The 27,275-nt window shown below is 37.2% G+C and overlaps 1 protein-coding gene across 2 annotated transcripts in view; it reads right to left on the minus strand.

The window, feature by feature from the left end:
• Nucleotides 1-258: 258 nt before the first annotated feature.
• The window catches only part of CERT1 (ceramide transporter 1), a 100,059-nt gene continuing 73,042 nt past the window's right edge, over nucleotides 259-27,275 (minus strand). The window contains exons 9-18 of one of the 2 annotated variants that reach the window (XM_037530015.2): nucleotides 20,804-20,890; nucleotides 19,506-19,598; nucleotides 18,884-18,961; nucleotides 14,144-14,239; nucleotides 9,937-10,069; nucleotides 8,989-9,059; nucleotides 7,151-7,279; nucleotides 6,473-6,602; nucleotides 5,442-5,578; nucleotides 259-1,188 (exon numbers count right to left, since the gene is read on the minus strand). In XM_037530015.2, coding sequence (XP_037385912.1) covers nucleotides 5,451-5,578; nucleotides 6,473-6,602; nucleotides 7,151-7,279; nucleotides 8,989-9,059; nucleotides 9,937-10,069; nucleotides 14,144-14,239; nucleotides 18,884-18,961; nucleotides 19,506-19,598; nucleotides 20,804-20,890 — 945 coding nt within the window. In that variant the 3' untranslated portion in view covers nucleotides 259-1,188; nucleotides 5,442-5,450. The remainder of the gene's footprint in view (nucleotides 1,189-5,441; nucleotides 5,579-6,472; nucleotides 6,603-7,150; nucleotides 7,280-8,988; nucleotides 9,060-9,936; nucleotides 10,070-14,143; nucleotides 14,240-18,883; nucleotides 18,962-19,505; nucleotides 19,599-20,803; nucleotides 20,891-27,275) is intronic. The other variant, XM_037530016.2, reaches the window with a different exon arrangement.

The following is a 27,275-nucleotide window of genomic DNA, read 5'->3' on the forward strand; positions in this document are numbered from 1 at the left end:
AGTTTTTTACAGAGGCCTAAAACTAAAAAAAGATATTTTACATTTAAGTTCTTACAGCGACCAAGGAAAGAATTTCAGTTTGAATTACATGGAATCCTTTACTGCTCTGCTGAAGGTTCTGATCAAGAGGCAAACAGCATCGCTCCCATGTTCAATACATGTCTTGCAACATATTTTTTTAAACTGACCCAAATGAGAAGAACATCACATATTTAGAAACTAGAAACACTGAATCAAATGTCAAACCCAGTCTGATTCGCTTTAACAAGCACCACATCTCCTCCTATAATTCCAGGCAAATATGAGCTTGTTTTATCCTGACTGTTTTACGAGAAAGTAGTTTATACCCACAAAATTCGTATCGATGTTTCTGTTTAGAGGCAGGCAGATTCAACTGAGGAATTACCAAATTGTGTTTGTAACAAACTGAAAAAAATCTGTAGCACACAATACACAACTAAAAAATACAATAGAAATATAAAGATATCTGGGGGAAAAAAATAAAGCTTTCACTCTTTCTCCATCAGAACCAAGGTTCTTCATTGGAGTTAAGACTAATATAAAAGGCAAAATCACAGATTATTGACAGCCCTCAGTTATTAAGAGACATTTTACATGACAATGTGAATCATTATAGAAATCAGCAGCAATTAATTCTATGATTATACAAAGCAAAAAAGTCAAAAAGTTCTGGACACAGATTTCACTGAAGGCCTAAAAGAAGAACCCCATCCAGATTATTTGGTGCACAGAAAGCACATTCTCCATGTGCGTTCAACATTTGTGCTTTTCTTTTGTGCACAAAATCTGATACAACTGAGGCTCTTAGGCCGGACCATAGTAAATTAAAAATTCTGAAAAAGTTTCCAAAATTAAAGCATTAATTCCTACTTGTGATCCAAAGTTGATTTTTTTTCTTTTCTAGAAGCAAGCAAATAAAAATATAGCCATATACATGTAATTGTACATGTATTTATAGTAGTTATAGGCTGAGCAAGGAGATCTAGCAGGATACAGCTAGTGTTAGATGTTCAGCTTAGCTATTGCAGTATTTCTTCATTTTGTACACAAGGCCAAGGGGTTGGGCCACAGACAAGGCTGTAGATCCTATGTTCCAGCTTAGAGCATCGCTTTTGTTTTTTTAGTTTTTCCTCCAACATGGAATGTCACACAGCCTTGTTTCAGTAACTGTAGGAAAGAAAATGAAAAGGAAAAACTCATCAATACATTATTTCTAATAGTTGCAAAACTACTAGATCTACTATTTGAATTCATAGGCTGAACAGAATTTCTACTAAAATTTATATTTCAAGGATTTCTACTTTAAAGAATATGAGCCTTATTATTTGAAACTTATCCCATCAACAAAGAATAGTAGGTATAAGGACTCTTTTGAAAGTCAGAAAAAATTTAAATAGGCAAACAAGTAAACAAAGAGGAACCCAATCACAGGCCTCTGGATTTGTACCCTGTCAGCTTTCCTTTTTAGTCTTCAATGAAAATTATGCTTCATAATACCACTTATCAATAATCTGAAAAACTGATTTAGGCTATAGGAAAGAGGCTTGCCTTATTTTAAGAAATAAACATGCTCAGACTTTCCTTGTTAAATGTGTTTAAGAGGGCCTCCCCGGTGGCGCAGCGGTTGAGCACTGGGTTGCGAAGCTGCCCGCAGCCTCTGCAGCGCCAGTTCGATCCCCGGCTGCTCCCCGGCCACCGGAGGAGGGTCCCACATGGCGCGCAGACCTCTCCTGCCGTCCACTGCTCCCCCCAGCAGTGTACTTTGGTCTTTCTGCCTGCTCTGCTCCCAGCTCTGGCTCTGGTGAATTCTCTCACCCTCCTGCGCTTCTGACTGTACCCAGCACTTGTATAAATAAATGAATAAATCTTTAAATGTGTTTAACAGTTTTGACTAAAGGAGTTTTAAATATATCTGGACCTCATTAATTCTTTATTGAATTTCCCCAAAGATGAAAGTTACTATTTCTTTGAACCAAAATTGAGAAAGCTAGCTCTCCTGAGGTTTTATATATATATTTTTGAAAGATTTATTTATTTATTTATACAAGCACTGGGTACAGTCAGAAGCGCAGGAGGGTGAGAGAATTCACCAGAGACAGAGCGAGGAACAGGATAGGCAGACTGAAGAAGTACCCTGCTGAAGGGAGCAGTGGGCATGGCAGGAGAGGTCTATGTGCCATGTGGGACCCTCGCCAGTGGCCGGGGATTGAACCAGCGCTGCAGAGGCTACGGGCAGCTTTGCAGCCCAGCGCTCAACCACTGTGCCACCCGGGAGGCCTTCCTGAGGTTTTAATGCTAGGATCTACTTTATGTATACATCTTCTAAATTACCGTGAGGCAATATTTAACTAAAATAGTATTTACTTTAGGTAAAAACAGATGTTTACCACATGGTAGAGTCTGAATTTGGTTCAAAAGCTCAACCTGGGGGCCTCTCTGGTGGCACAGGGGTTAAGCAAAGCATTGTGAAGCTACCGCAGCCTCTGCAGTATGAGTTCGTTCCCCGGCCAGCCAGCGAGCTGACCCACATGGCGCAGCAGACCTCTCCTGCCTTGCCTGCTGCTCCCCTCAGCAGTGTATTTTGGTCAATCCACCTGTTCTGTCTCCACTCTGTCTCTGGTGAATCCTCTCACTCCCTGTACCTCTAGCCTGTACCCCAGTTCTTGTATGCGTAAATATATCTTCAAAAAAAAAAAAACTCAACCAAGTTAGTCTTTTCAGTTCTACCTTTACAATCACACACACACACACACACACACACACACACATACGTCCACAAACAGTTACCCCGTTACCCTGAGATAATTTTTTTCAAAGAATATTTACTGCTTCCCTAGTAGATCTACACAAAAAAAGAATGTATGTATTTGCCTGAGCATGCACAAATATACAGCCAGCCAATAAAACACTGCCACAAAACTGACAGTATAGAGGCAAATGCTTTTAATATGTTAACATGTATTTTTCAAGTGCTTAAAAAATTCTTCTTCTCAAACAACTGAGGGCATATTCTACATACAACTCCATTACGATTTTGTTTGTTCAATACACACATTTTCTGCCCTGCTTGGCAAGGCTGGGCTTAGTGGTGAAGAAGATAGAATGCAGATACAACTGCATATTTGGACCTGGTTAGAGCAAACAGCAACTCTAGAATTTTAAGGCAGTGGAGAGAGGCATCCAGCTAAGTGAGGTAGGGGACAAGCCTGCTGCCATCATGTGGCACTGGGCTTTTTGACTTAATTGATACTGTGCAGAGACAGAATTAATGTTATGTGTCTAGATCAAGCCATAATGATTCCAAAGTATAAGATATACTAAAAATAATGCATTCATGCAGTGCATTTATGCTTGAAGAGAGAATCCTTTGAAGACAAGATTGTATTCTCAAAAAACTAACCATTCAGGTAAGACCAGAACCTGTTTTAACATTTTCAGCTAACTTTTTTCCCCAGGAAAAGCTAAATATCTGGGACATCAATGGGATAACCCTTGTGTTAGTGTCTGACACATAAAATCTAGTCTTTCAGGTTTTTCTTTTTTAAAATTAATAAATACTGTAAATAGCATCAGAAACCGGACTTAATTAAAAAGATCAGTTATTATATGGTTATGGACTATACTATTTTTATCATTTAAAAATAAAACTATATTAAACTATAGCAGAGTATTTTTTACCGATCAAATTGGAAAATTCAGTTTTATTTCACACACTGTGTGAAAGGGTACAGGCAAACAATCAAATGCATTACTGCTGAAGAGATGACTAACGCAAACTCCACAGAATGCATTAATTACAAATCCCCTCAGAAAAGTCACATCTAGTAATTTACCCTACAGATAAACTTGCAAATACAAAATGACATATGATTATAGTTGCAACACTGTTCCAGCAAAAATTGGAAACAACTTTACTACATACCAGCTGAGAACTGGCTAGATAAGTTGTGTATATCCATACAAGATACATAGTTTATACATAAACTATAAGAAAATGAGGACTCTGTACACTGATGGAAAGACCTTCAAGATGTGCAAAAACAAGATGCAGGACAGTGTGTACAGCATGCTATCTTTTCTTCAACAACAAAAAAGTGTATGTGGAGGATTACATTTGTATTTGTTCAGATATTAAAAAAAATGGAAAAATACACAAGAAACAATTAACAGCAGTTACACACATGTGTGTGGGTAGGGGAACAGAGAGGGAGAGGGAAGGGGAGGTAAAACCTGGTGGCCAAGTAGCAGGGGATACTTTCTTCTTCTTTCTTTTCCTTTTAAAGATTTTATTTATTTATGCATAGAAGTACTGGGCTGTAGGACAGAGGTGTAGGGGGTGAGAGGGTATACCAGAGACAGAGTGGGGAGCAGAACACGTGGAATTACTGAAATACACTACTGAGGGGAGCAGCGGGCAGGAGAGGTTCTCTGCACCATATATAGGTCAGCTCCCTGGCTGGTGATCAAATTCAGGCTGCAGTGGTTTTAGCATGATAGTGCTAAGGCTGAACCCCTGTGCTACCAGGGAGGCCCCAAATTTCATCATATATATTTTCATAATTTTGATTTATGAAGTATGTTAACATAGCACTTATTTTAAAAAAAATTGAAGATTCCAACTCCATGAGTACAGATGTTTGGGGAAGCTTTGACAGTAAAAATATGCAACTAATCCAGACATTACCGTGGGACTGGCTGACAAAGTCTCACATTCCTCTAACAAATATTTTTTTAAAAAGACAGCTTTATACATCTTGTATTTTGATGTAAAAGATAGGAGATGTATAATCAAGATATATTGTTAAGTAGAAAAAACGTATTAGAATATTTTTTTAAAACAGCGATCAAAAATAAATCGTACACACACACACACACACACACACACACACACACACACACACACACTAGAAGACTACGTGGTAAGTTAACAGCCATTTCTGGAAAGGGAAAAATATAAGGGGATTTTGTACTTATGAAATTCTATACTTTTGTAGTTTTATAATGTTGAAATTTATTTTTATTCATTCATGCATACATTTATTATTATTCAAAAGGGCAGATTTATTATGAAAAAGAAGTGAAAAGTAAAGAATACTTGCACGGACACAAGGAGGCAGAAAGAACTGCCCCTGAAAGGGATAGGTTTGTTACAAGAGAGTCCTGCATAGTCACAGGCCAGCAAGACACCTGTGCCAGTTGAAACTTTTTTAAATTAAAAAGAGGTATTATCCAAAAAAAGCTACTATCTCATATAAACAAATAAAGGAATGAAAAAAATACATTTTAAAAGCTATAAAAACTGTAACTGTGAACAGCATAAAACACAGAAACTACTTTTGACAATTAACTGAAAATTTAATATCTGTAGTCATACTAGTCAAATAAAGCTTACAAAAAGGGTAACACATATTTTCTAGTACCTGTCAATACTAGAACAATATAGATTTTCCTGCAGTTTTTTCTTGGACGTAAGAAGTAAAACGTTTTAGAAACTTTGGATATTCCCGCTTTGCCACTGCCCTTAACACTGAAGCCGGTGCCCATCCTCCAGGGTTTACTGTGAGATAAAGAAAATTAGAACCTGTTAAGATACAATTTTTCCAAATACACATAACACTTACTTTCTTTGCTTTTAAAAAATTCCTTACACTGGAACAATTAGCATCTCTTAAACTCTTCACCATTAACTCCTTAATACTAATCAGTAAACAAAAATAGATAGTAAATAAGAAAGCATTTATTACCTTTCTAAAATGTTATTGGTTCTAAATTATGTGCAAATATTAAGTGTAGCAACACTTTAGGTTACTTATGGAAAATTTATTCATGAAATTCTACCCAAACAGTAAATTACTTAGGCAAAAATTTTTTTTTAAATACTAGCAGCTATGGTGGTCCTGCGTAGTGAAGAAAGTTTGGGTATTTGACTAAAGAGACTACAATAACTACTGCAGGTGTAGTTAAGACATCATAGTAAGTGGTCAACAGTGAATAGGCTGTCTAGCAGCAGGCCATTGTGAAATAAACAGTAAGGACTAGTGGAGTAATAATTCAGAAAATGGAAAACAAGGAAAAAATGTTTAATTTCTTTTCCCACTTGTTTATATTCCTAATTATATACAAGTAATTATATATGTAAAATTAAATATATATAAAATTAAGAAATATCTAATAAAACATTTTTTAAAGCCAAGTACATATGATAATGATCTAGAGATGAAATTTTAAATTTCGCTGATCTAGCTTCCGCTTAAATTTTACAATGGGTCTGGCGTGAAATTTAGGAATGTTTGAAAGTTTTCTGATAATTTTGCTATACATGTCTCCAAATCTGAAATTACTAATCTAAATGATAAAATCTAAAAAGGCATTTATCAAAACTGTCAGTTACCATGCAGATCATTATAAGAATATTCATATTACCAAGTAGCAAAAACAAACCAATACATACCATTAGCTACATACGTAATCTTGCACAGAATGTTGTCCCTGCTAATCTCCTGGTTTCCCTCTGGTGGGCTTACCAACGTTTGACAAATCATAGCAATGTTAATTTTGGCACGGACGCATCGATTGTTTAACTGCCAAAAAAAAAATCAAAAACCACCACTGTAAAAGATACCCACTATTTTGTAATCTCCACTGGTCTAACACTGTATCAGGTTAACCAAAACCATAACTCATCAAAATTGCCAACAAATTTTATATGAAGTACCAATAAATAACACATACCAAGCTGACATGACACCAGGAATTATTTTCTCTCTTCTTAATTAGTAAATGGAGTTAGATCAAGGTAAAAACCATCGAGATTTTGCCAGCAGTTGATCATGACTTGAGTAAAAACGTAAGTGAGGGAAGTAGCCTATATGTACTACCCATGCTCTGTCTCACCTAACTCAAGAAGAAAAGACAACAGTTCTACGGGGATGCTCACAGCCATGATCACTGCTCTCAGCTAACGCAAGGGCTATACAGTTCCATGAAGGCATTTCATTATAAAACAAAATCTAAAAAGCACTATCAAATCAAGTATGTATATATGTGTGGTATGAATTTATCACTTTTGGTCTACATTATACATTTAGCTTTAATGTACAACTGTATATGATTTATAGAGTGTACTTACAGGAGCACTGTCATGATCCACAGAAAAATTACAAACTATCCAAGTTTCAGGGTCATTTTCAGTCAAGGCTGGTATCTTTCGAATGGCAGAAAGATATAATACATCTCGCTGAGAAGCAGGCCATACCCTCTGTGGAAGTAAAAATCTTTTGAAAATTTGAACTACTGTCTATTCATAATAGAGTCCTTGACAGCGAAACAGATATACAATCAAAATTGTCTTAGTTGAAGATGAAATCTGTCATATTCTAAATGGAAAGCATCGGAGAATATACATCATTAATTACAAACACTGAATTTTGTGGAATATTCGTGGAATAATACCTTCAAAGGAATAATATGACCTGCTATTTTTTTTTTTGGTGGTAATATGCAGATAACACTTGCTACTTCAATCATCTTTATATATATTTCTACATAACTTTTTTAACATACAAAATGCATTTTAATAAATGTCAGTTTTTATTTTTTAAGAAATAAACCTGGGGCCTCCCCCGGTGGCGCGGCGGTTGAGAGCTGGGCTGCGAAGCTGCCTGCAACCTCTGTAGCCCCGGTTCAATCCCCACCTGCCGGGCGAGGGTCCCACATGGCATGCAGACCTCTCCTGCTGCCTGCTGCTCCCCTCAGCAGTGTATTTCTCAGTCTGCCTGTTCTGTTCCCCACTCTGGCTCTAGTGAATTCTCTCACCCTCCCGCGCTTCTGACTGTACACAGTGCTTGTATAAATAAATAAATAAATCTTTAAAAAAAAAAAAAAAAAGGGAAATAAACCTGGGCCTCCCCAGTGGCACAGCAGGTTGAGCGCCACGCTGTGAAGCTGTCCGTAGCCTCCGTACCGCTGGTTCGATCCCCGGCCGGCCAGGGAGAAACCCACATGGCGCAGCAGACCTCTCCTGACTCGCCCACTGCTTCCCTCAGTAGTATCTTTGGTCCATCTGCTTGTTCTGTTCCCTGCTCTGTCTCTGGTAAATTCTCTCACCTTCCCGTGCCTCTGGCCTGTACCACAGTTCTTGTATAAATATTTTTTTTTTTTTTAAAAAGAAATAAACCTAATACAACCTACCCTCCATCTATTATTAATTAGAAATACATTCAGCGGATTGTTTTCCATTAAGCATGTATTCCCAGATCATAAGAGACTTCTGATTCTGTTATTGGTGTCATCTATACTCAATCCAAATCACAAGACAATTGATATTTTAACATTTACTAAATTTTAGATTTTACTTAAATTAACCCTCCCACTATATTGATGAAATAGAATCCTCAATGTTACAGGTTCCTTGAGCAGCTGTCATATAAAATGAAGTTGAGTTCAGTCATTAGATATAAGATGCCTCAAATGATAAGGCAGCACTCAAGAAATAGCCCAATCCTCAAATATTTTCATATATTCAACTCAATTTAAAAATAACTTAAAGAGAAAAATGAGGTACCCACTGATATGGAAAAATTAAGTACCTACTGAATCATTATATGTCTTTCATAATTCTAGAATTCTAAAATTTTGCATGTACACTATGGCTTTTGGCGGACCTCTCCAAAACAGTAACTATTTTTATTATTCTATATACAATATATTATCTGGCAATTTTCTGAAAGGAAACAGAGCAGAAAAAGGTAAGAGAAATATTAAATGACAAGGTTTCTGTGTCCTCTGATTTACGACCCTCTTAATAGTCATGCTCTGCAATTTCCCTTGCTTTCAGACAAACCACTTAGATCACCTTTATATCTTACAACTCTTGACACAGAATACCATATTTTCCATCCCCCTATCTAATTCTACAGAGACTAGAAGCTAGCAAAATATATAAATGGATTTCATTATTTTCTTTACCTTATGTGTTTGATGAATGATAATTGCATTATCAGCTAATGTCTCCACCACATGGAAGTTCTCTATAGTTGCTGAAATGAAGAGAAAATTATTAGTAGTCAAAAAGATATACTACCTTTTCCTAGAATGCCATTAATTCACTTTTGAAAGTTATAGCAAAATGAACAAGAGCTTGTCCTATCTAGGTTAAGTGTAAATAAGAGGTAGCTAATAACTTAGCATTAAATCTTTAGACAGATAGCTGTGAGACTTGATCATTTGGAAGTTTCATTTTTTTTGGCCCAAATATCTTCCTTCCTCATCAAAAAAAAGTAATTATAATCACCACAGTATTACTCAGATACAGATTTTGAATACTATGACTATTCCCTATCATCCCTAATTTACTGAAGCTGAATAATCTGTTCTATCTTTGATGATTATATTTATGAAAAACAGTATCAAACTATCATTGGTAAACATCCTTTGATGTTCAGGAAATACCAGTTTTTATGAAATTTGGTACATAAAGGGAGTGCATGCATACACACACACGCACACACACACCTTAAGAATAACTCAAAACAAATCAAAGCAGGGGTAGGATTCACTGAGGATTTACCATGGAAACAAAATAATTTAGGAAAAGAGTACATACATAATAAAATAGAAACCTTTAATTTTATTCCTGGCTTTTCCACTAATGTGCTATGTGTGTATTGATAAGTCCCTTGATTTACTTGAATTTTACTTTCTTATCTACCAGGATGACTGCAGCACAGAAAACTAAGAGGCATTCTGTATCATGAAAAGCTCTATTTAAAGGTAAGATATTATGTTTCCTATGCTATTCTCCTGTTATTTTCTATAGTGACTGAAGACTATATTTTCTATACTTATGCAGAAAAACAGATTGAGTTTGATTTTAAACTTAAAATAATGGTATTAAAACAAATAACAGCAGCTTACTTTCCCAATCATTGCGAACATCAACATTCCAGAAGTAATTGCAGACCTCGTGTCCTGTAACGCCTTTAACTGCATGAGTAGCTTTCAAAGGATCCAAAACAATCCCATTTTCTTCTACCTCTCTTCTATAGACCTAAAAAAGGATATATTTTAAAACCTGTTTAAAAAATAAAAAAATCAAATTCCTAAAGTACATATAAGAAAGTATGTTAAATTTAGCTGCTTTTTTAGAATTTCACTTACAAAAATCTATCAGACATAAATATTCTGCTGAAAGAAAAATTAAAATGTCACTGTTAACATAAACAACTCATAAAACATACTTAAAACTACAAAACAGGTAATTTCAACCATGAAGAACATGCATATATGATGAATGATTACTGTGAGTTGCTAAAAAATTAATCAATTTAAAGTAGGCATAATTTGGGCCTCCCCGGTGGCGCAAGTGGTAAAGCACCGCACTATGAAGCAATCCGCAGCCTCTGCAGCACGAGTTTGATCCCCAGCTGGCCAGGGAGAAACCTGCAAGGCGAGGCAGACCTCTCCTGTCTCGCCCGCTGCTGCCCTCAGAAGTGTATTTCAGTCAATCTGCCTGTTCTGTTCCCCACTCTGTCTCTGGTGGATCCTCTCAACCCCTGCATCTCTGGCCTGTGCCCCAGCTTCTGTGTGCATAAATAAATAAAATCTTTAAAAAAAAATTAGGCATAGTTTACTGAACATTCTCAAATGCTGTTCAACATGTCTAAGTAGGCCAAATAAGCTGGTTAGAATGTAATCTCCTGAAAGATTAAAGGCAGCTTTGTTTAATGCTGTATCTCTAGCATCTAGGACAGTAAATGAATCACAGCTGACAATTATTTGTTGAATCTAAAGCTAAAATGACATAAAAAACTATACTGTTTTGCATTAATAACTGAAGTTGTATACTTAAAATGCTGAGTAAAATCATTTCAAAATTTGTTACTTTAGAGAGTGCTACAATAAATTCTTTTTTTTTTTTTAAAGATTTATTTATTTTATACAAGAACCAGGGTATAGGCCAGATGCGCGGAAGGGTGAGAGGATTCACCAGAGACAAAGCAGGGAACAGAACAGGCAGACTGACGAAATCCACTGCTGAGGGGAGCAGTGGGTGCAACAGGAGAGGTCTGTCGTGCCATGTGGGACCCTCACCGGCTGGCCAGGGCCGGGGCCGGGATCGAACCGGTGCTGCAGAGACTGTGGACAGCTTCACAGCGTGGCACTCAACAGCCTGCGCCACCAGGGGAGGCCCAATAAATTCTTTTTAAAAAAGATTTATTCGATTTATTTATGCATACAAAGGCTGGGGTGTAGGCCAGAGGTGGGAGTGGGGGGCTGTAGGGGGTGGGAGGTTAAGAGGATTCATCAGATATGGAGTGGGGAGCTGAACAGGCAGTGAAATTATACTGCTGAGGGGAACAGCAGGCGAGACAGAAGAGCTCTGGCTGCACCATGTGGGTTAGCTCCCTGGCCTGGGATCGAAGAACTTGTACTGCAGTAGCAGCTGATAGCTTTACAGTGTTGAGAATTAATCCCTTGCACCACCAGGGAGGCCCTACAATAAATTCTTTTGAAAAATGAATAAACATGTTATCATAGGGAGAACCAACTCTCCATTTATAGGGCCAGACACCATTGGCATTTTACATATAGTTTCTCTTTTGACTATCTCTCTCTTGCCAACTACTCTCTCCAACATGCATATTTATTCATACTATTGCCTGTATATTATTGGACTCCTATTTTCCCAATCACCCAAACTGGAAACTCATTTGATTCTTTCCCTCACACTTTACATAATAGCAATTAAGCTTACTACTAATCTTCAAATGACATTCAACACTTTAATTTTTTTTTTTTAACTACTGGTTACTTCTTTTAGGCAGGCTATCAACACAACTGACTCTCTTAAGTGGTCTTCAGCTTCTTCCAAATTATAGTAGATCCCTCCATTTTACAACAAAAAAATCCCTTCTCAAAACTATAAATTAGGAGCAAGAGGAATTAAACTCTAACACCCTTTCTTCCCTCTACCCCCTTGCTCATGATTAACTGCTAAATAGCTCCACCCACATTCCTGGGAACTTGGAAAATTGTGTTACATCCCTAATAAAACTCTCTGTGTCCCACTGAGGTTGACAGTGATATCAGGAACAAATACCTGCTGACTGCTGAGAAAACATCCTGCTAGTAAAGTCAAACACCTTGACTTATGTCACCTAGACTGCCAAACACCTCCTTGGATCTGGAAATGTGAAGCCCTGCACTTCCCTCACATTCCTTTGCACCATATACAATTCCAGTACATCTGCCATTCAGGAAGCTGGCTGTTTTGGAGTACCTAGCCCACCTACTCCCTTGATGGCAATCTTGAATAAACTCCACTGTGTGAAGATGTTTTTCCTGACTCAGAGTTTGGTTTTCTGGGTGCGAGAGAAAAAGAGAAAGACCAGGTATGGTCATTTACACAATCAGCATCTTCCTACAATGTTATTTTGCACACAGTGATTAATGTACTGCTATGGCACACAGACCATTTTCTTTAATGGGCTATTTTATACATTTCACAGTCCACTCCCAATTTCTGTCTCTCACTTATTATTTCATGTCAAGGGACTTCAGACAGACTATCACTCTTGGTTTTTTTTCAACCCTTCACTACCTCTTTTGTAGGAGGGTAATAGTAACTATCAAATAGTGAGTACAGAAGACAACTAGGCAGACTGGCAACCCCTTCTGCAGACAGCATGTTTCATGGTCTGCTTTTGGGCCTCCTTTTTATGGGGAAGTGAGATCATCCAGCTATGACAAAGGTATTATGTTTACTTCTGGGGTAACGTATCAGTAAGATCTTACAGCAGCTGATCTAAAGCCATGTTGTCCAAACAGCTTATGAGAATTATAACTAACATTTTGGTATCTCATTTGCCTATATTCTCTATCATATTTGTTCCCTATTTAGGAGAGAAAATTCTAACATCCAATATTGTATCACACTTGCTAAAATAATTCTGGTCAACACAGTGTATAAACTCCTAAATAAGAAATTTGCTTTCATAATTTTGCTCACATTGTATTTCTTGCCTAAACTGTCTTTACCTCACATTTGGTACAACCTATTTCCATTTTCACACATAGTTTAAATGCTTCTACTCAGTGTGAAATAATCTCATTGATTCAAATCACAGATCTTCTTTTCTAATCTCTACTGCTCATATGTAGCCTTAATTCAATACATTTTCGGATGGATCCAAGTAATACTATCTTTTAGAAGTCAGTATCCTCTCTCCCCAATTAAAGTTTCAGCTAGGAGTCAGTTTTATTAAACATCTTAACATAGTGCCTTGGGCATGAGGTAATCTAAAATTCAGTGCTGCTGCTGCTTTTCAATCCATCTCTGAATATTTCACTTTTTTTTTTTTTAAAAGATTTATTTATTTATTTATACAAGCACTGGGTACAGTCAGAAGCACGGGAGGGCGAGAGAATTCACCAGAGCCAGAGCGGAGAGCAGAACAGGCAGAATGACGAAATACACTGCTGAGGGGAGCAGTGGGCGGCAGGAGAGGTCTGCGTGCCAGGTGGGACCCTCACCCGGAGGCCGGGGATTGAACCGGCGCTGCAGAGGCTGCGGGCAGCTTCGCAACCCAGCGCTCAACCACTGTGCCACTGGGGAGGCCCAATATTTTACTTTTTGCTCCTATTTTCTGTCTCTTGAATTTAGGCGTGTGAGCAAGATTAATTACTGTCCAAATATCAAAAAAAGGGACAGTGAGAGAAAAGACAAGAAGTGAGGTATAGATCAAAGAGGGAAACAAAGTGACATCTTGGTATAACATTTAGTATATTAAAATAAAAAGAGAAAAATATCCAAACAGAGTACCAACAGTTAACTCTGATCTGTTCATATCTAAACCTCAGATTTTAATTTTTTTCCATGGTTTAGGCAAAATAGGTAGCTTGTTGCATATATTTATACTACGATCATAAATTATGTAAGAGCTACTAAATCAGGGAAGCAAAAGGACATTTTATTTCTCAGTACCTGGTACTTCTTTGATCATAATGTAATAACTTTTGTTAGAGTAACTTTTAAATGCTCTCCTTATACGTACAATAGTAATGATGGTATGACTGTAACAGAGGTAAAATTAGCAACCTATAACATTTCATTGAGAATTACCTTCATTTCTCCTTCTTCTACAACCAACTGCCAGTTGGCATCTCCACCTACATCCTGTAATGAATAAGTCATGTGGTTTTGCACCATCTCTTCAACCTTGAAAAAAAAAATAAAATCATAAGAAACCACATCCAATTAATGGCTATGGCATAACCTCTAAAACAGAATGATACTCAGCTTATTTCAGTTCAGAAATGATGTTCTTAGAAAGTTGAGCAGCCAAATGCACAAAAGTTAGTAGGTTTTATGTAAGTGTTGAAGAGTTTAGTCCACATTCCAGATAGAATAATATACAGGTTAATGACAGAAGGGACAAATGTGGGGAAGTATAATACATCACTGGCCTAAGGTGTATCAAATGACCAAAAAAAACATACTCTGGAAAAAAATAAGGTGACTTCTTTACCATCTACACATAGACACTTTTTCTAAGTTTCATTTTCTATCCTTTTTTTTGCATAATTTATGTTACATTAGAGAGGGCAGCCAAGAGTTAGAAAATATGCAAATTATACTTCAATTAACCCTTTGCACTCCGAACCATTTTACGATATTTTGATTTAATTTCTTGTGCCATTTCAAGATAAAACTTCAGGGAAACATGCATGTCTCAAAAAGTTGCGTTGAAATAACATCAATTCCCCGTAATCACTAATAAATTGCAATGTCCCCTGAGAGGGGACATCCGAGTGATATGCTAGAATTCCGATGTCCCCTGAGAGGGGACAGCGGAGTGCAAAGGGTTAAAAAATTTTATCCCTAAGCTTAACTACTTAGTTTACATAAAGTCTACTGTTCACTAGGAATAGAGAATAAGAACCGAGTTTATACATATTTTGAAAAAAAAAATTAAATGAATACTTGAATAGTTTGGGGGTAGAAACTTAAAACTACTAGCCCTGGGAAAATAAGTATTCTACAAAAAGGAGATTATCAGTGTTATAGTGAGAAGTATTTCTGCTATATTCAGTTTTCTAGATATTAGAATGCATTTTTTGTTACCAAAAGTAGCTATGGCTATGTTTTCTTAGTTGGCAATAACCACAAAAAGAGTTTTTGATAAAAATATATATGCTGAGATTCCACAACCTATTTTTGTACTAAATAAATATGAACGTGACATTTTATTCCTTTATTTATAACCCCCAAGACAATGTGAATGGTTTTGGGTTAAAGGAGGGAGATATTTAAAAATATGATTGAAAGGATATTCTACAGTTTTGTAGCACCTTAATTTAATTAGAGAAAACAATCTCAGGGACTGACTGCCTGGAGAAACTGATGTATTTCTATAATTATGAAGTTTAGGTAAGGAGGCTTAGGATGACTAATACAGGAATTCAGTCAAAAATAAATACAAAATAGATCTGATTTCTAAAACAGGATAAAATAAGTTCCAGTTAGTATACATAAATAAAACAACCAGAGTAGCATTGGCTAGATTCACTGTTCTGTGTTGCATTGTGATTGGGAAAAAGTTTACCTCTTTTAGATCCCAAGATTCAAAAATCTTGAGATTTGAATATGCACTTTTTATTTTTTTTTAAATTTTTAATTTTTTTCTTTTTATTTATTTATACAAGCACTGAGTACAGTCAGAAGCGCGGGAGGGTGAGAGAATTCACGAGAGCCAGAGCGGTGAGCAGAGCAGGCAGAAGGACCAAAGTACACTGCTGAGGGGGGCAGCGGGCGGCAGGAGAGGTCTGCGCGCCATGTGGGACCCTTCTCCGGTGGCCGGGGAGCAGCCGGGGATCGAACTGGCGCTGCAGAGGCTGCGGGCAGCTTCGCAACCCAGTGCTCAACCGCTGCACCACCGGGGAGGCCCTGAATATACACTTTTTAGGTGGGACACACAGGGAGTTAAGAATAATATAATTATTATGAGATTAGAAGCAGAAAGAAATGCTTTCCAGAAATAAGTTCTCTTAATGGATCACTTAGGAAAGAATGTGATAAATTTTATTTCATTAAAAAAAGTTGTTAGAAAAAATTTGAATGCCAATTAACTCTTGTCAAAAAGTATGGAAGTAATTGTGTTTTAATTTGAGAGATTATTCCAGAATTTGTTATTTCAAATGTCTGAAAAACAAGAATCTGTTTTTGATTTGTGATTTGGCCCAAAAGAAACCAAATTCTCTATATATAAACTGGTAGGATGTAAAGTAAATGAAAACAACATACAGTAAGCTGGATTTAACATTCTTTCTGGATAGTTGTGTTCCTTTCAATAGTTAATCGCAACATGTATAAAAATGTTTTCAGTCTTTTTTCAAATTTACTCCCCTTGACTAAAAGGGCTTGAAAAATATATAATGAGAAAATAAACAAGATGTACTGAAGGTTGTACTCCTATGAAGTTAAAGAAAGGAACGAAGTATTCAATTGCTGTAGCAACCATCTCTGCAAAACCTTCAACATGGAATCTCTACTCACTTTATTCCTTGAGGTATTAAAATTAAGGTTAAGAAGAGAGATGATTACAGGCAAAATCTCACTTCTATGAATTTTATGTTCACTGCAATTATATAAAGTAGCCAATACTACTGTAGGGGAAGTGACTTGGGCATTTGTGATCACACTGACATTTCAGATCTAAACTAATCATCTGCTCCATTTACTGCTTTCACTTAGGACTTTATGTATCAAAACTAAGCAGGAAACAAGAGATCAGGATCATTAAGTTAGATAACAAAGATAAACACAACCCAAACTTAACATTTTATTATGCTCAAATTTGATATACCTTGAAATGTTAGTAGTAACATCTGCTATCACTAAAAAAGACTGGATCAAAATCCTGGAAGCAGGGTCACTCATTTAATGTATCCTAAAGTTTTAACTAGATGAAGCATAATCTTAGGTATCATGTCCCTGATTTTTTTTGACCTAGAGGTAAAAATGAGCTAACACATACAGCATCTTCACACGAAACGAACTATGAAAAAAATGGAGATGGACCTCCCTGGTGGTGCAAGGGGTTAATACGCAACCTATGAAGCAATCTGCAGCCACTGCAGCACTAGTTCGATCCCAGCTGGCCAGGAAGCTACCCACATGGTGCAGCAGATCTCTCCTGACTCGCCCCGCTGCTCCCATCAGCAGTGTACTTTGGTCAATCTGCCTGTTCTGTTCCCCACTCTGTCTCTGGTGAATCCTCTCACCCCCCACACTTCTGGCCTGTACCCCAGCTCTTGTATGCATAAATAAATAAATCTTTAAAAAAAAAGAAAAAAATGGAGATAAACACTTTTGAAATAAGAGATGACAGCACTCTAAATCTAACCTTTCCTTCTACCTTACATTTGAACCACTCATTATGCCATTTTAGGAGGTTAACTTATTAGATTTTTCTAACATTATTAATGCAGAAATGTCAAGTTTGTTACAGATATGTAAATGGGTTTATCTACTTTGGCAGAAAAAAATTATAAGGCATATATATTTATCAGTATATGCTTGATATTGTATATAAGATATTAAAATACTCTCATAGGAAAAAAATAGATGTAGCTAATTTTGATTAGTTCATAGACATATTATGAGTAAAAGTTCATACCTAATGAGCACTTAATACATGCCACACTAGCTAGCTCCCAGTCCTAGCTAGATTACAGAAGTGAAGTACAGAAGAATCAGAAAACTTATCCCAAATCATATTGCTAACTGGAATTTAAACTGTCATTTCAATTAGAGTACTCAGATTCTTAAAATAACATAATGCAATCTAATAAAATGCAATCACTGTAAAGATACAAAGAAATGAAGTTAAAAAAAAATCATTTTAAACTAACACTGATACTAAAAAATATGACAGGGGCTTCCCTGGTGGCGCAAGGGTTAAATCTCAGCACTGTGAAGCTATCTGTAGCCACTGTAGCACTTCAATCACCAGTCAGGGAGCTAACCCACATGGTACAGCAGACCTCTCTCCTGTTTCACCCACTGCTCCCCTCAGCAGTATATTTTAGTCAATCTGCCTGTTCTGTTTCCCACTCTGTCTCTGGTGAATCCTTTTGTCCCTGTACCCCTGGCCTGTACCCCAGTTCTTCTATGCATAAATAAATATTAAAAAATAAATAAATAAAAATAAAAAACCATGAGTTTGATTTTATTTTAAGGGAAAAGATTACAGGCATACAGCTTCCTATCTTAAATTCCCAACACCTTACTGATGCTAAATAATCTAAAACCAATTTCCATAGATTTAGCACATGAACGGGAACATATATTTATAATATCGAAGAGTAGTTTACAAAAGGAAAATACCCGTTTAAAGGAGCTTAGAATCATAATGGCAATGAGAGAAATACTATTTTCCAGTTGAATATAATTTATGACATATTAAAATTAGATTAGAAGTGAGACAATTAAAACCTATTTATGTTTGACATATCCTGTAGACCAAGTCCCTAAAAGTTGCTGAAACCTACTGAAACAGGTATTATGATATTTAAAAATCAGCAACCTTCTACTTGTTTTAATACAATTTGAAATCTTTTGGGAGTACCTCCTATATGAACAAATTCCAAGTTATTTGTAACAGAAGACACAAAGGGCACATGCAAGTCTGACAGAGGAACTATTTAGTATATAAGAAAGGCCATTTAAATGTTTATTGTTATTATTTATAAATCCCAAAACCAAAGCAAATGACCAAACCAAAAGATTTCTAGGAACTGGGAAAACAAGCTGAAATATAGCAGAAAGACTCAAAATCCATTCTATATATTCATACAGTACCTGGGAGCTGAATCTGTGAACATCATCAGAGGCACTGACTAGATCAATGGAAGACATGGAGGAAGAGCGACTATAGGGCTACCAGAGACAGACAAAGAAAAAACCAAGTAATCAGAACAAAGGCACAACAGAGCAATCAGTACCAACTTCCAAACACAAGATAAAGAAAAAGAGAACAAAGCACTATATGAAACAAGCTTAGCAGCAAGTACTGATTTTGTGCACCTATTATTTGTTACGCTCCTCCTAAATCTGTACTGTTTGCAATAATACAAATAATATCTCCTTAACACAAAGAAAAACGAGACTACAAGCATACAGCTTCCTATCTTAAATTCCTAACTAGACTATAACTTAATCGCTTGCGATTAACTATTTTGAACTAGCCATTCTCTGAACACCCCAATCACACCTCTCTCCCTTAATAAAAAAAATAAAGAAACTATGTTCAGGTGATTTCTAACTATTTTGAAGGGTGTATTTGAAAGAAAATATATAATGCCAAAAATCTTATTACTTAAATTCAAGAAAAGGGAGAAGAGTTATACTATAAGATAGTTCTTCCAGCAACAGCAAGGAAATATACAACATATAACTTCAGTAAATGCTGACATCAGCTTACCTTTTGGACAAATCTATGCGTCACCACAGAAGAAAAGGTATCTCCAGAAGGCATAGATGTAGGCCAATGCAACCTGACCTTCTCACTCTGTGACTAAGAAAAAATAAAATTGTTAAAATGGGAAGATTTTAAAATACATTTCCCAGTTTAAGAATGGATTATATAACTGGAATTACCAACATTTAATTGCTAACACTATAGTATCTATAAATACTTGAATTAATGAAACTATAGATATTAACTTTGCCAAATACTGACACTTCATATATTCCAAATCAAACTTTTTTTCTGATTGACTAGATACTGCCTTCTTAGACCAGCGATTACTTCTTTGGTTTTGCTCTTAGTCAGACCTTCAAAACCTGCATGATATCAAATTACTATTGTCTGGTTGTCTCTCCCAACAGTGTCAAACAGGCTTTTCTCAATGGTGTTCAGAGTAAGCCTTCTAAGAAGTGTCACCTTGATATGAACTAAATGGTCAATGGAGACCCTGTGAGCCTGGGGAAGTCTATTACCATTACTTAAAGTATGCAGATTATTTTAAAAGCAGTGAAAGCCTTAGGTGCATTTTAGTCCTTTGCCCTTTTTCCTGAAGGGAAAAGAAAGTAGGTAAACAGTCACTTTATTGGACCCAAAAGAATATAGTTTGAGGGGTATCCTCTGGGTAGAGGCTTAGCAGTGAAAAAATCCTATCAAAAAATCTCATCTTGACTCTCAGATTATCAATAGAATGAGGTCACTTTCTTATTGTATGTCATGTTACATATCCCTGCCATGTTCCTTGATTTTTCAGGACCCTAAATGCAGCATATCCCCAGTCTGTTCCACTATGTAAAAACTTCAACTATGTAAATCCTCTATATGTATGTTATTAAATTGTGGCCTTTTCTCCTGCTAATTTAATGCTTGTTTGTCTGTTCTGCCTTAGATGAACCCAGGTGGGTGGGAGATTGCTTTACTCAGAGTATATATATATATATATATATATGCTTGATATTAACAGAACAATAATAAAGTTGGATTCTTCTAGGAGAAAAGACAATATTTCCATCTAGTTTCATATTAATTATGCATAATTACATTAAACAATCATTGGCCTTCTTTCTATTGCTTGGAAATTGATAAATGAGGGAAATGACATAAAAATTCTACATTTGTAACTTATATAGACAGTTCATTTTGTATGTTATTATGAGGGTTAATGATTTTCAAGTTCTATTTATATGAAATAATACATATTAAGGAATGTCTACAGTGCTAAAATTAAGTTCAACTAAGAAATTTTAATGATATACCTGTTCTTCTATTTTATCTTGTCTGTCAAGAGCAGCTTCAACAGCATCAAAGAATTCTTCTTCATTAATCAGACTATTTGGGCCTTCCTATTCAAACACACAGGGGAAAAAAGCATTTATTTAATAGAAAATACTGATGCCCTTGCCATTGACTCTAGGGGACAGTTGAAAAGTGATTCAACAAACATTTATAATTTAATCAGTACAATAGGTAATATTATTGTAAACATGAGTAACATTTAGAATCATGAGTATTACAATGAAATTCACTCACTTAGTACATACATACTTAGTATAGGTTGACCAATACTGTGTTAGGGTAACAGTCTAGAGAATGGTTGGTGAGTCACAAACCCAGAAGCTAGATCCAGTCCACTGCCTACTTTTGTTAAGGCTTTGAGCCAAGAAATTTATTTTAAAATGGCTGGGAGAAAAAAAAGAGTAATGATATTTCATGATATGTAAGGATGATATGAAAAAGTTCCCAGACTAGCATATGTAAATATAACTTTATAGTAGGTCTTGAATGTAGCTAGGATTATGCATGTTTAAGTCCTCCAAGTGATTCTCATGCAAGTGGAACCTCAGTTGTGTCAGATGATGAAAGCATAAAGAGCAATACTAAAATAGAAAAAAAGCATGCTATGTCCTTGTGATGAAACAAATAAGTGGACTAATAAGTGGAACAATAACTTCATATCACAGTATAAGTACAGAATGGAAAGGTATACTTGGGTTCAAGGTTTCCTAATGTCTAGATAAACAAAATAAGATATATGAATGATGGCTGGTCTACCAGGAAGCTTCCCAGTTAGATGGATAACCTCAACTTTCACTACTCCATTAAAAAACATCTAGCAACATCATCCCACCACAACCTGGAGCCACAGAGGAAGGGTAAGAGGAATTATGATATAATGATCCTGGTCATTTGGCATAGCATATGAGAAATTTTCATTTAATGCAACAGTGCTTTCTCACAACCTATTTCAAATTAAAAAACAAACCCAACTATTATGCAACTACAACACACAGAACAGAGCACACCTTGATGAATTATCATTAAGTAAATATAACCATCTAAATGACCAGCTGGATCATGGAAAAGAAGAGTAACAACACTCCATTCAAAACATTTCAAAAGTATTCAAATAACATTTCAGTCTCTGATGACGTAAGGAAAATAAAAAATATCCAAAATCAACTTTGAACTTCCAACATATATTCTAAAGATTTTTAAAACTCTACTGTTCCTCAAAGGGTCAGGAAAAAGACAAAACTTGCAAACTGACCATAGATATGAGACATAAAGCAGAAGAGGAGGAGACAGAGAGGCAAAACAGGGGAGGGAAGAGCACAGGGTATGGTGGAGATGAACAACAGGTACTATGGTGGTGGGAGAACTTCGGGGACTATACCTGAGGGGAGAAATAAAATGCTGTCCAAAATTAACAGTAAGAAAATAAATTTTTAAAAATTAATGTCAAAAAGCTATCGTTAATATTTATTTAATCTATGCAATCACATCAGAGTGTCAGTATTTTATTAACTGGAAATTAAAGCATTGAAAATTTTTACTGTGACAAGTTAGAGACAAATGAAGAAGACTGATACAGTTTTCCTTTGATGGCAAATCTGTGGGGAAATTAAAGTAATTGGAATAAATTTTTCCTTATTAAAAAACAACAAAAAAACCTTAAAAATCCTTTTTAGTTTCTGTTTACCAAGGAAAAGAGCTATTTATTATTAAAGTTTAGGGCACTCCATAGTGTTTATCTTGCTAGTCTAATTTAGTAGCATTTCTTATGTTAATGACACTCTCAGAAGAGATTCCCAACCAAGGGATCCCTCTCTACTATGCACTTTTTGGGTTCCAGTGCAGGTTTTTCCTTCTGTGCATATCCTTTAAATTTGGTTGTTCCTCGGGGTTTCGCACTTGCTCTTTCCACAGTATCCTTACTCATTCCTAAAGCTCCATCATCATCTGTTGATTCAGCCTGTCCATCTTTCCTAAGTGTTAGATATTTACATCTAAAAATATGAAAGATTTCCTCAGGTGTATGTCTCCACTCATTTGCCACATGTCTAAAACTTGTTTCCCAGTTTCCATACAAACCTGGTTAAGACAGAAACCTGGGTCTGTTCTTAAATTCCTCCCTTTCCCCCTCAATTAAGCACCACACCCTTCAGTTCAACTTTCCAAATACATACTTTGTCAGGTCTATTTCTACTGCTCTGTCCGAATTTAAGCTCTCTTCAATTCTCACCTGTAATACTGACATGTTTTCCAAAGCTCTCAGTCCCAATTGTCAAGTTTAATCCATTTTCCTTACTGTAGGAAGCAAGAATTTTTCTAAACTCTAAATCTGAAAACTTCCAATTGTTTGAAACCTCACGATCTGATAGATACTTATGAACCTTTCTTACCACTCCCTCCTTTCAACTCGCTCCACCCTCTACGATAAGTGCTTTCAGTTTCCCTGTGGCAAAAGCTCTCTTCTGCTTCTGGCCTCCAAATGTAGTCTTTTTTCTCAAGCCCCAGAGCAACCATTCTTTCTAGGCTCTTCAGATGATGACATCTACTCAGCATCCTCCTTTTTCAAGGTTTCAATTAAAAAGTTGTTTCCTATGGGAAGCCATCTAGGACTCAATATCCACTCAGGGTTAAAAGTCCTTCATAACATACATTACTTTAATTGCTAATTAGTCTGCTATTATGTGACTTAAAGGTACAACCTCCTTCTGCCTGATTTCTAGCAATATCCCCCATGCCTAGCAGGCTTGCTTTATAGTATATCTTTTTTTTTTTTTAATTCTTTTTTATTTATTTATACAAGCACTGGGCATAGTCAGAAGCGCAGAGGGTGAGAGAATTCACTAGAGCCAGAGCGGGGAGCAGAGCAGGCAGAAGGACTGAAGTACACTGCTGAGGGGAGCAGCAGGCGGCAGGAGAGGTCTGCGCGCCATGTGGGACCCTCCTCCAGTGGCCGGGGAGCAACCGGGGATCGAACTGGCGCTGCAGAGGCTGCGGGCAGCCTTGCAACCCAGCGCTCAACTGCTGCACCACCGGGGAGGCCCGCTTTATAGTATATCTTGAGGAATGGATTTACGATTTACAAAAAGTAATTTCTGAGGCCACAGATGACAGAAACATTGAAACTTTATTCAATAATTAGAATATCATGAATGTTTGATAAGAATCAAAATAAAGTCTTACTTTCAAATAGTGTCTAAAATCCATGCAATGTAGTACTGATGCAACAGAGTAATCCCCAGGGAAAGAGGACGTTCCAGGTTCCCTGCCCACACTAAGAAAGGTGGAGCTGGGCAGGGAAGAGAAACTATCTACAGAAAAGACTGAGAGAAGGACTGAGAGAGGAAAGAAGACCTGGCTGAGAAGAAGCAGAGAGAAATTAAGAAGGAAGAAGACTGGAGGAGGCACATGGCGCAGAGAGACATGTAAAGAGGCTGTTTGCTTTTTGGCCTTGGATTTCTATCAGAGAGCTGGGGGACACGGAAAGAGACACTTGAAACAGTGTGGGTGAAAGACCAGTGGGAAGGTTGACAATGGTAGGCTTTATCTTTTTTTTTAAAAAAGATTTATTTTTGGGCCTCCCCCGTGGCGCAGCTGTTGAGCACTGGGTTGCGAAGCTGGCCGCAGCCTCTGCAGCGCCGGTTCGATCCCCGGCTGCTCCCCGGCCACTGGAGGAGGGTCCTGCATGGCGCGCAGACCTCTCCTGCCGCCCGCTGCTCCCCTCAGCAGTGTGCTTCGGTCCTTCTGCCTGCTCTGCTCCCTGCTCTGGCTCTGGTGAAGTCTCTCACCCTCCCGCGCTTCTGAATGTACCCCCAGTGCTTGTATAAATAAACAATTTAAAAAAAAAGATTTATTTTTTATTTACTTATGCATACAAGAGCTGGGGTATATGTCAGAGATGGGGGCGGAGAGGGTGAGAGAATTCACCAGTGACAGAATAGAAGCAGAACAGGTGGATCTACTGAAATAAACTGCTGAGGGGAGCAGTGGGCAAGATAGGAGAGGTCTGCTGCATCATGTGGGTCAGCTCCCTGGCTGGGGATCGAACTCTGCTGCAGTGGCTGTGGACCAGCTTCATCGTGCTGAGATTTAACCCCTTCTGCCACCAGAGAGAACAGCAGCCTTTATTTTGACATGGATTTTGATTTTGCTCTTTTCCTCCCAGACTTGGCTGGCTCCTTCTGCCCCTTTTCTATGGGTTCCCACCAGAAGATGGTGGCCTTAGACTTGTGGCAAGCTTTTGTGCCTCGGCAGTCCTGCTTTGGCCCAACCCTGTTTGGCTGGGCATTTACCTATGAGGTAACTTTGGGTGCTTGATTTGGAAACAACATTCTTTCTCTTCTATTACCCACTAATTGTATTAAAGTTCCTTTCCATTGAAAGCCTTATGCACTGGTGTATGTTTTGCCTTGATGCAGTGGATGGCAGAACCCATTTAGAGTAGGCAGGATTGGGGGTCCTGTGGTACCCCTCACCCTGCCCTATAGCACTGACAGAAGAAAACATAGATGTTGAAAAAACTCCAAAAGGAAGGGAAAAATCGATAAAAACAGGTCCTAGTTTATATAACAAATGTATATTGAACCTGATACAACAGTAATTTGGTAAGGGAAAAAGTACATTTAACCCATTTTGCTTAGAGGGAAGTGCATTTCAAGGGAGTGAGGAGTGGTTTACTTAACATATGACATCAGAATACAGATTCCTGGGGCCTCCCCGGTGGTGCAGCGGTTGAGCGATGGGTTGCGAAGCTGCCCGCAGCTTCTGCGGCGCCGGTTCGATCCCCAGCTGCTCCCCGGCCACCGGAGGAGGGTCCCACATGGCGCGCAGACCTCTCCTGCCACCCGCTGCTCCCCTCAGCAGTGTACTTCAGTCCTTCTGCCTGCTCTGCTCCCCACTCTGGCTCTGGTGAATTCTCTCACCCTCCCGCGCTTCTGACTGTACCCAGTGCATGTATAAACAAACAAACAAACAAACAAATAAATAAATAAAACATGCCTCTATTAAAAAAAAAAAAAGAACACAGATTCCTACACGTAACCATAATTTAAAAAGTCTAGATGTATTAACATATTTAGAAAAGACTATTAAAATATTTAAAAGCCAGGAGATACAGAAATTATGTATTAAAAACTTACGCTTTTTAAAGTATGATACCAAAATGTGGAGATGAGTATATCAAAAGACTGAAGGTTAGTTACATAAAACATTCATTTGGCAAAACTAACAATGAGAAGACTTTAAAAAAAACCTACAGAAGAGGGCCTCCCTGGTGGTGCAAGGGGTTAAGCACAGTGCTGTGAAGCTATCCGCAGCCTCTGCAGCAGGAGTTCGATCTCCAGCTGGCCAGGGAGCTACCCACATGGAGCAGCAGACCTCTCCTGTCTCACCTGCTGCTCCCCTCAGCAGTGTATTTCAGTCAGTCTATTCTGTTCCCTACTCCGTCTCTGGTGAATCCTCTCACCCCCAACATTTCTGGCTTGTGCCCCAGTTCTTATATGCATAAATAAATAAATCTTTAAAAAAAAACTACAAAAGAAAATAATTGAAAAACGAGAGGCTAATCATAAATATATTCTAAATCATGGGGGGAAACACCACCAAAATCTAGTAAGAAAATATTTTGGATTTGAAACCAGTAAACACATAAACTTAAGTACAAGGCCCCTTCCTCCCTCCACTGTGTTCTTCCCTGAAAAAAACCTGTTGACAGGACGGAAGATAAATAATACAATTATACTCATATATTGCTAGTAGGAATAAAGTATACTATATATTGGTAAATTAAAAACATGGGCTTTTTTTCATATTTTCTGTCATCTTACTATAGGGAATATATTTATAACACAAAAAAAAGACAAAAAAAAACCAATAGTTCCCCCCCAAATAAATTTAAATAGCAAATTTAAATTTAAATTTAAATAGCAAAACAATGTATTTAGCTTCGAAATAAAAATTAAAATTGTAACAGCTTATATTTTGGTATTCTAGATTTTTAAAACTCCAGAGGATAGCTGATTGTGTAGTTTTTATACATTTTAGAAGGAATGAATTGACAGGTTAATAATTTTAAAATGTTACAACTCAAATCTCATGCTAGAAGTAGAAATCTTTTTTACCATAAAATATTTGGCCAATAGTAGCTCTATTTCCCCCTTTGTAGAATAAGAATATCAGAAAATTTTTCCTCTGTTGTTGTTACAGATGCATCTCTGTGATAGGAGGCAAAACACTGCAGTACAGCGAATGGAGTCATATTTTTTTTACTTCCCCCGCCCGGCCCCACTTACATCAGTTGTCTTGGACTACATTCCCAGCATACCATGAAAGACTTTCTGAATGGGAGGCAGGTGGGAAGATACAAAGTGGAATGGAGACATGTGGGTGACAGGCATGTGGAGAGGTTGCTCCTGGGATTTTAGCATTTTGGCAGAGACA

This window comes from Talpa occidentalis, unplaced genomic scaffold, assembly GCF_014898055.3.
Source record: "Talpa occidentalis isolate TD23 unplaced genomic scaffold, MPIMG_talOcc4v2.1 talOcc4.6, whole genome shotgun sequence".
Taxonomy (NCBI): Eukaryota; Metazoa; Chordata; class Mammalia; order Eulipotyphla; family Talpidae; genus Talpa; species Talpa occidentalis.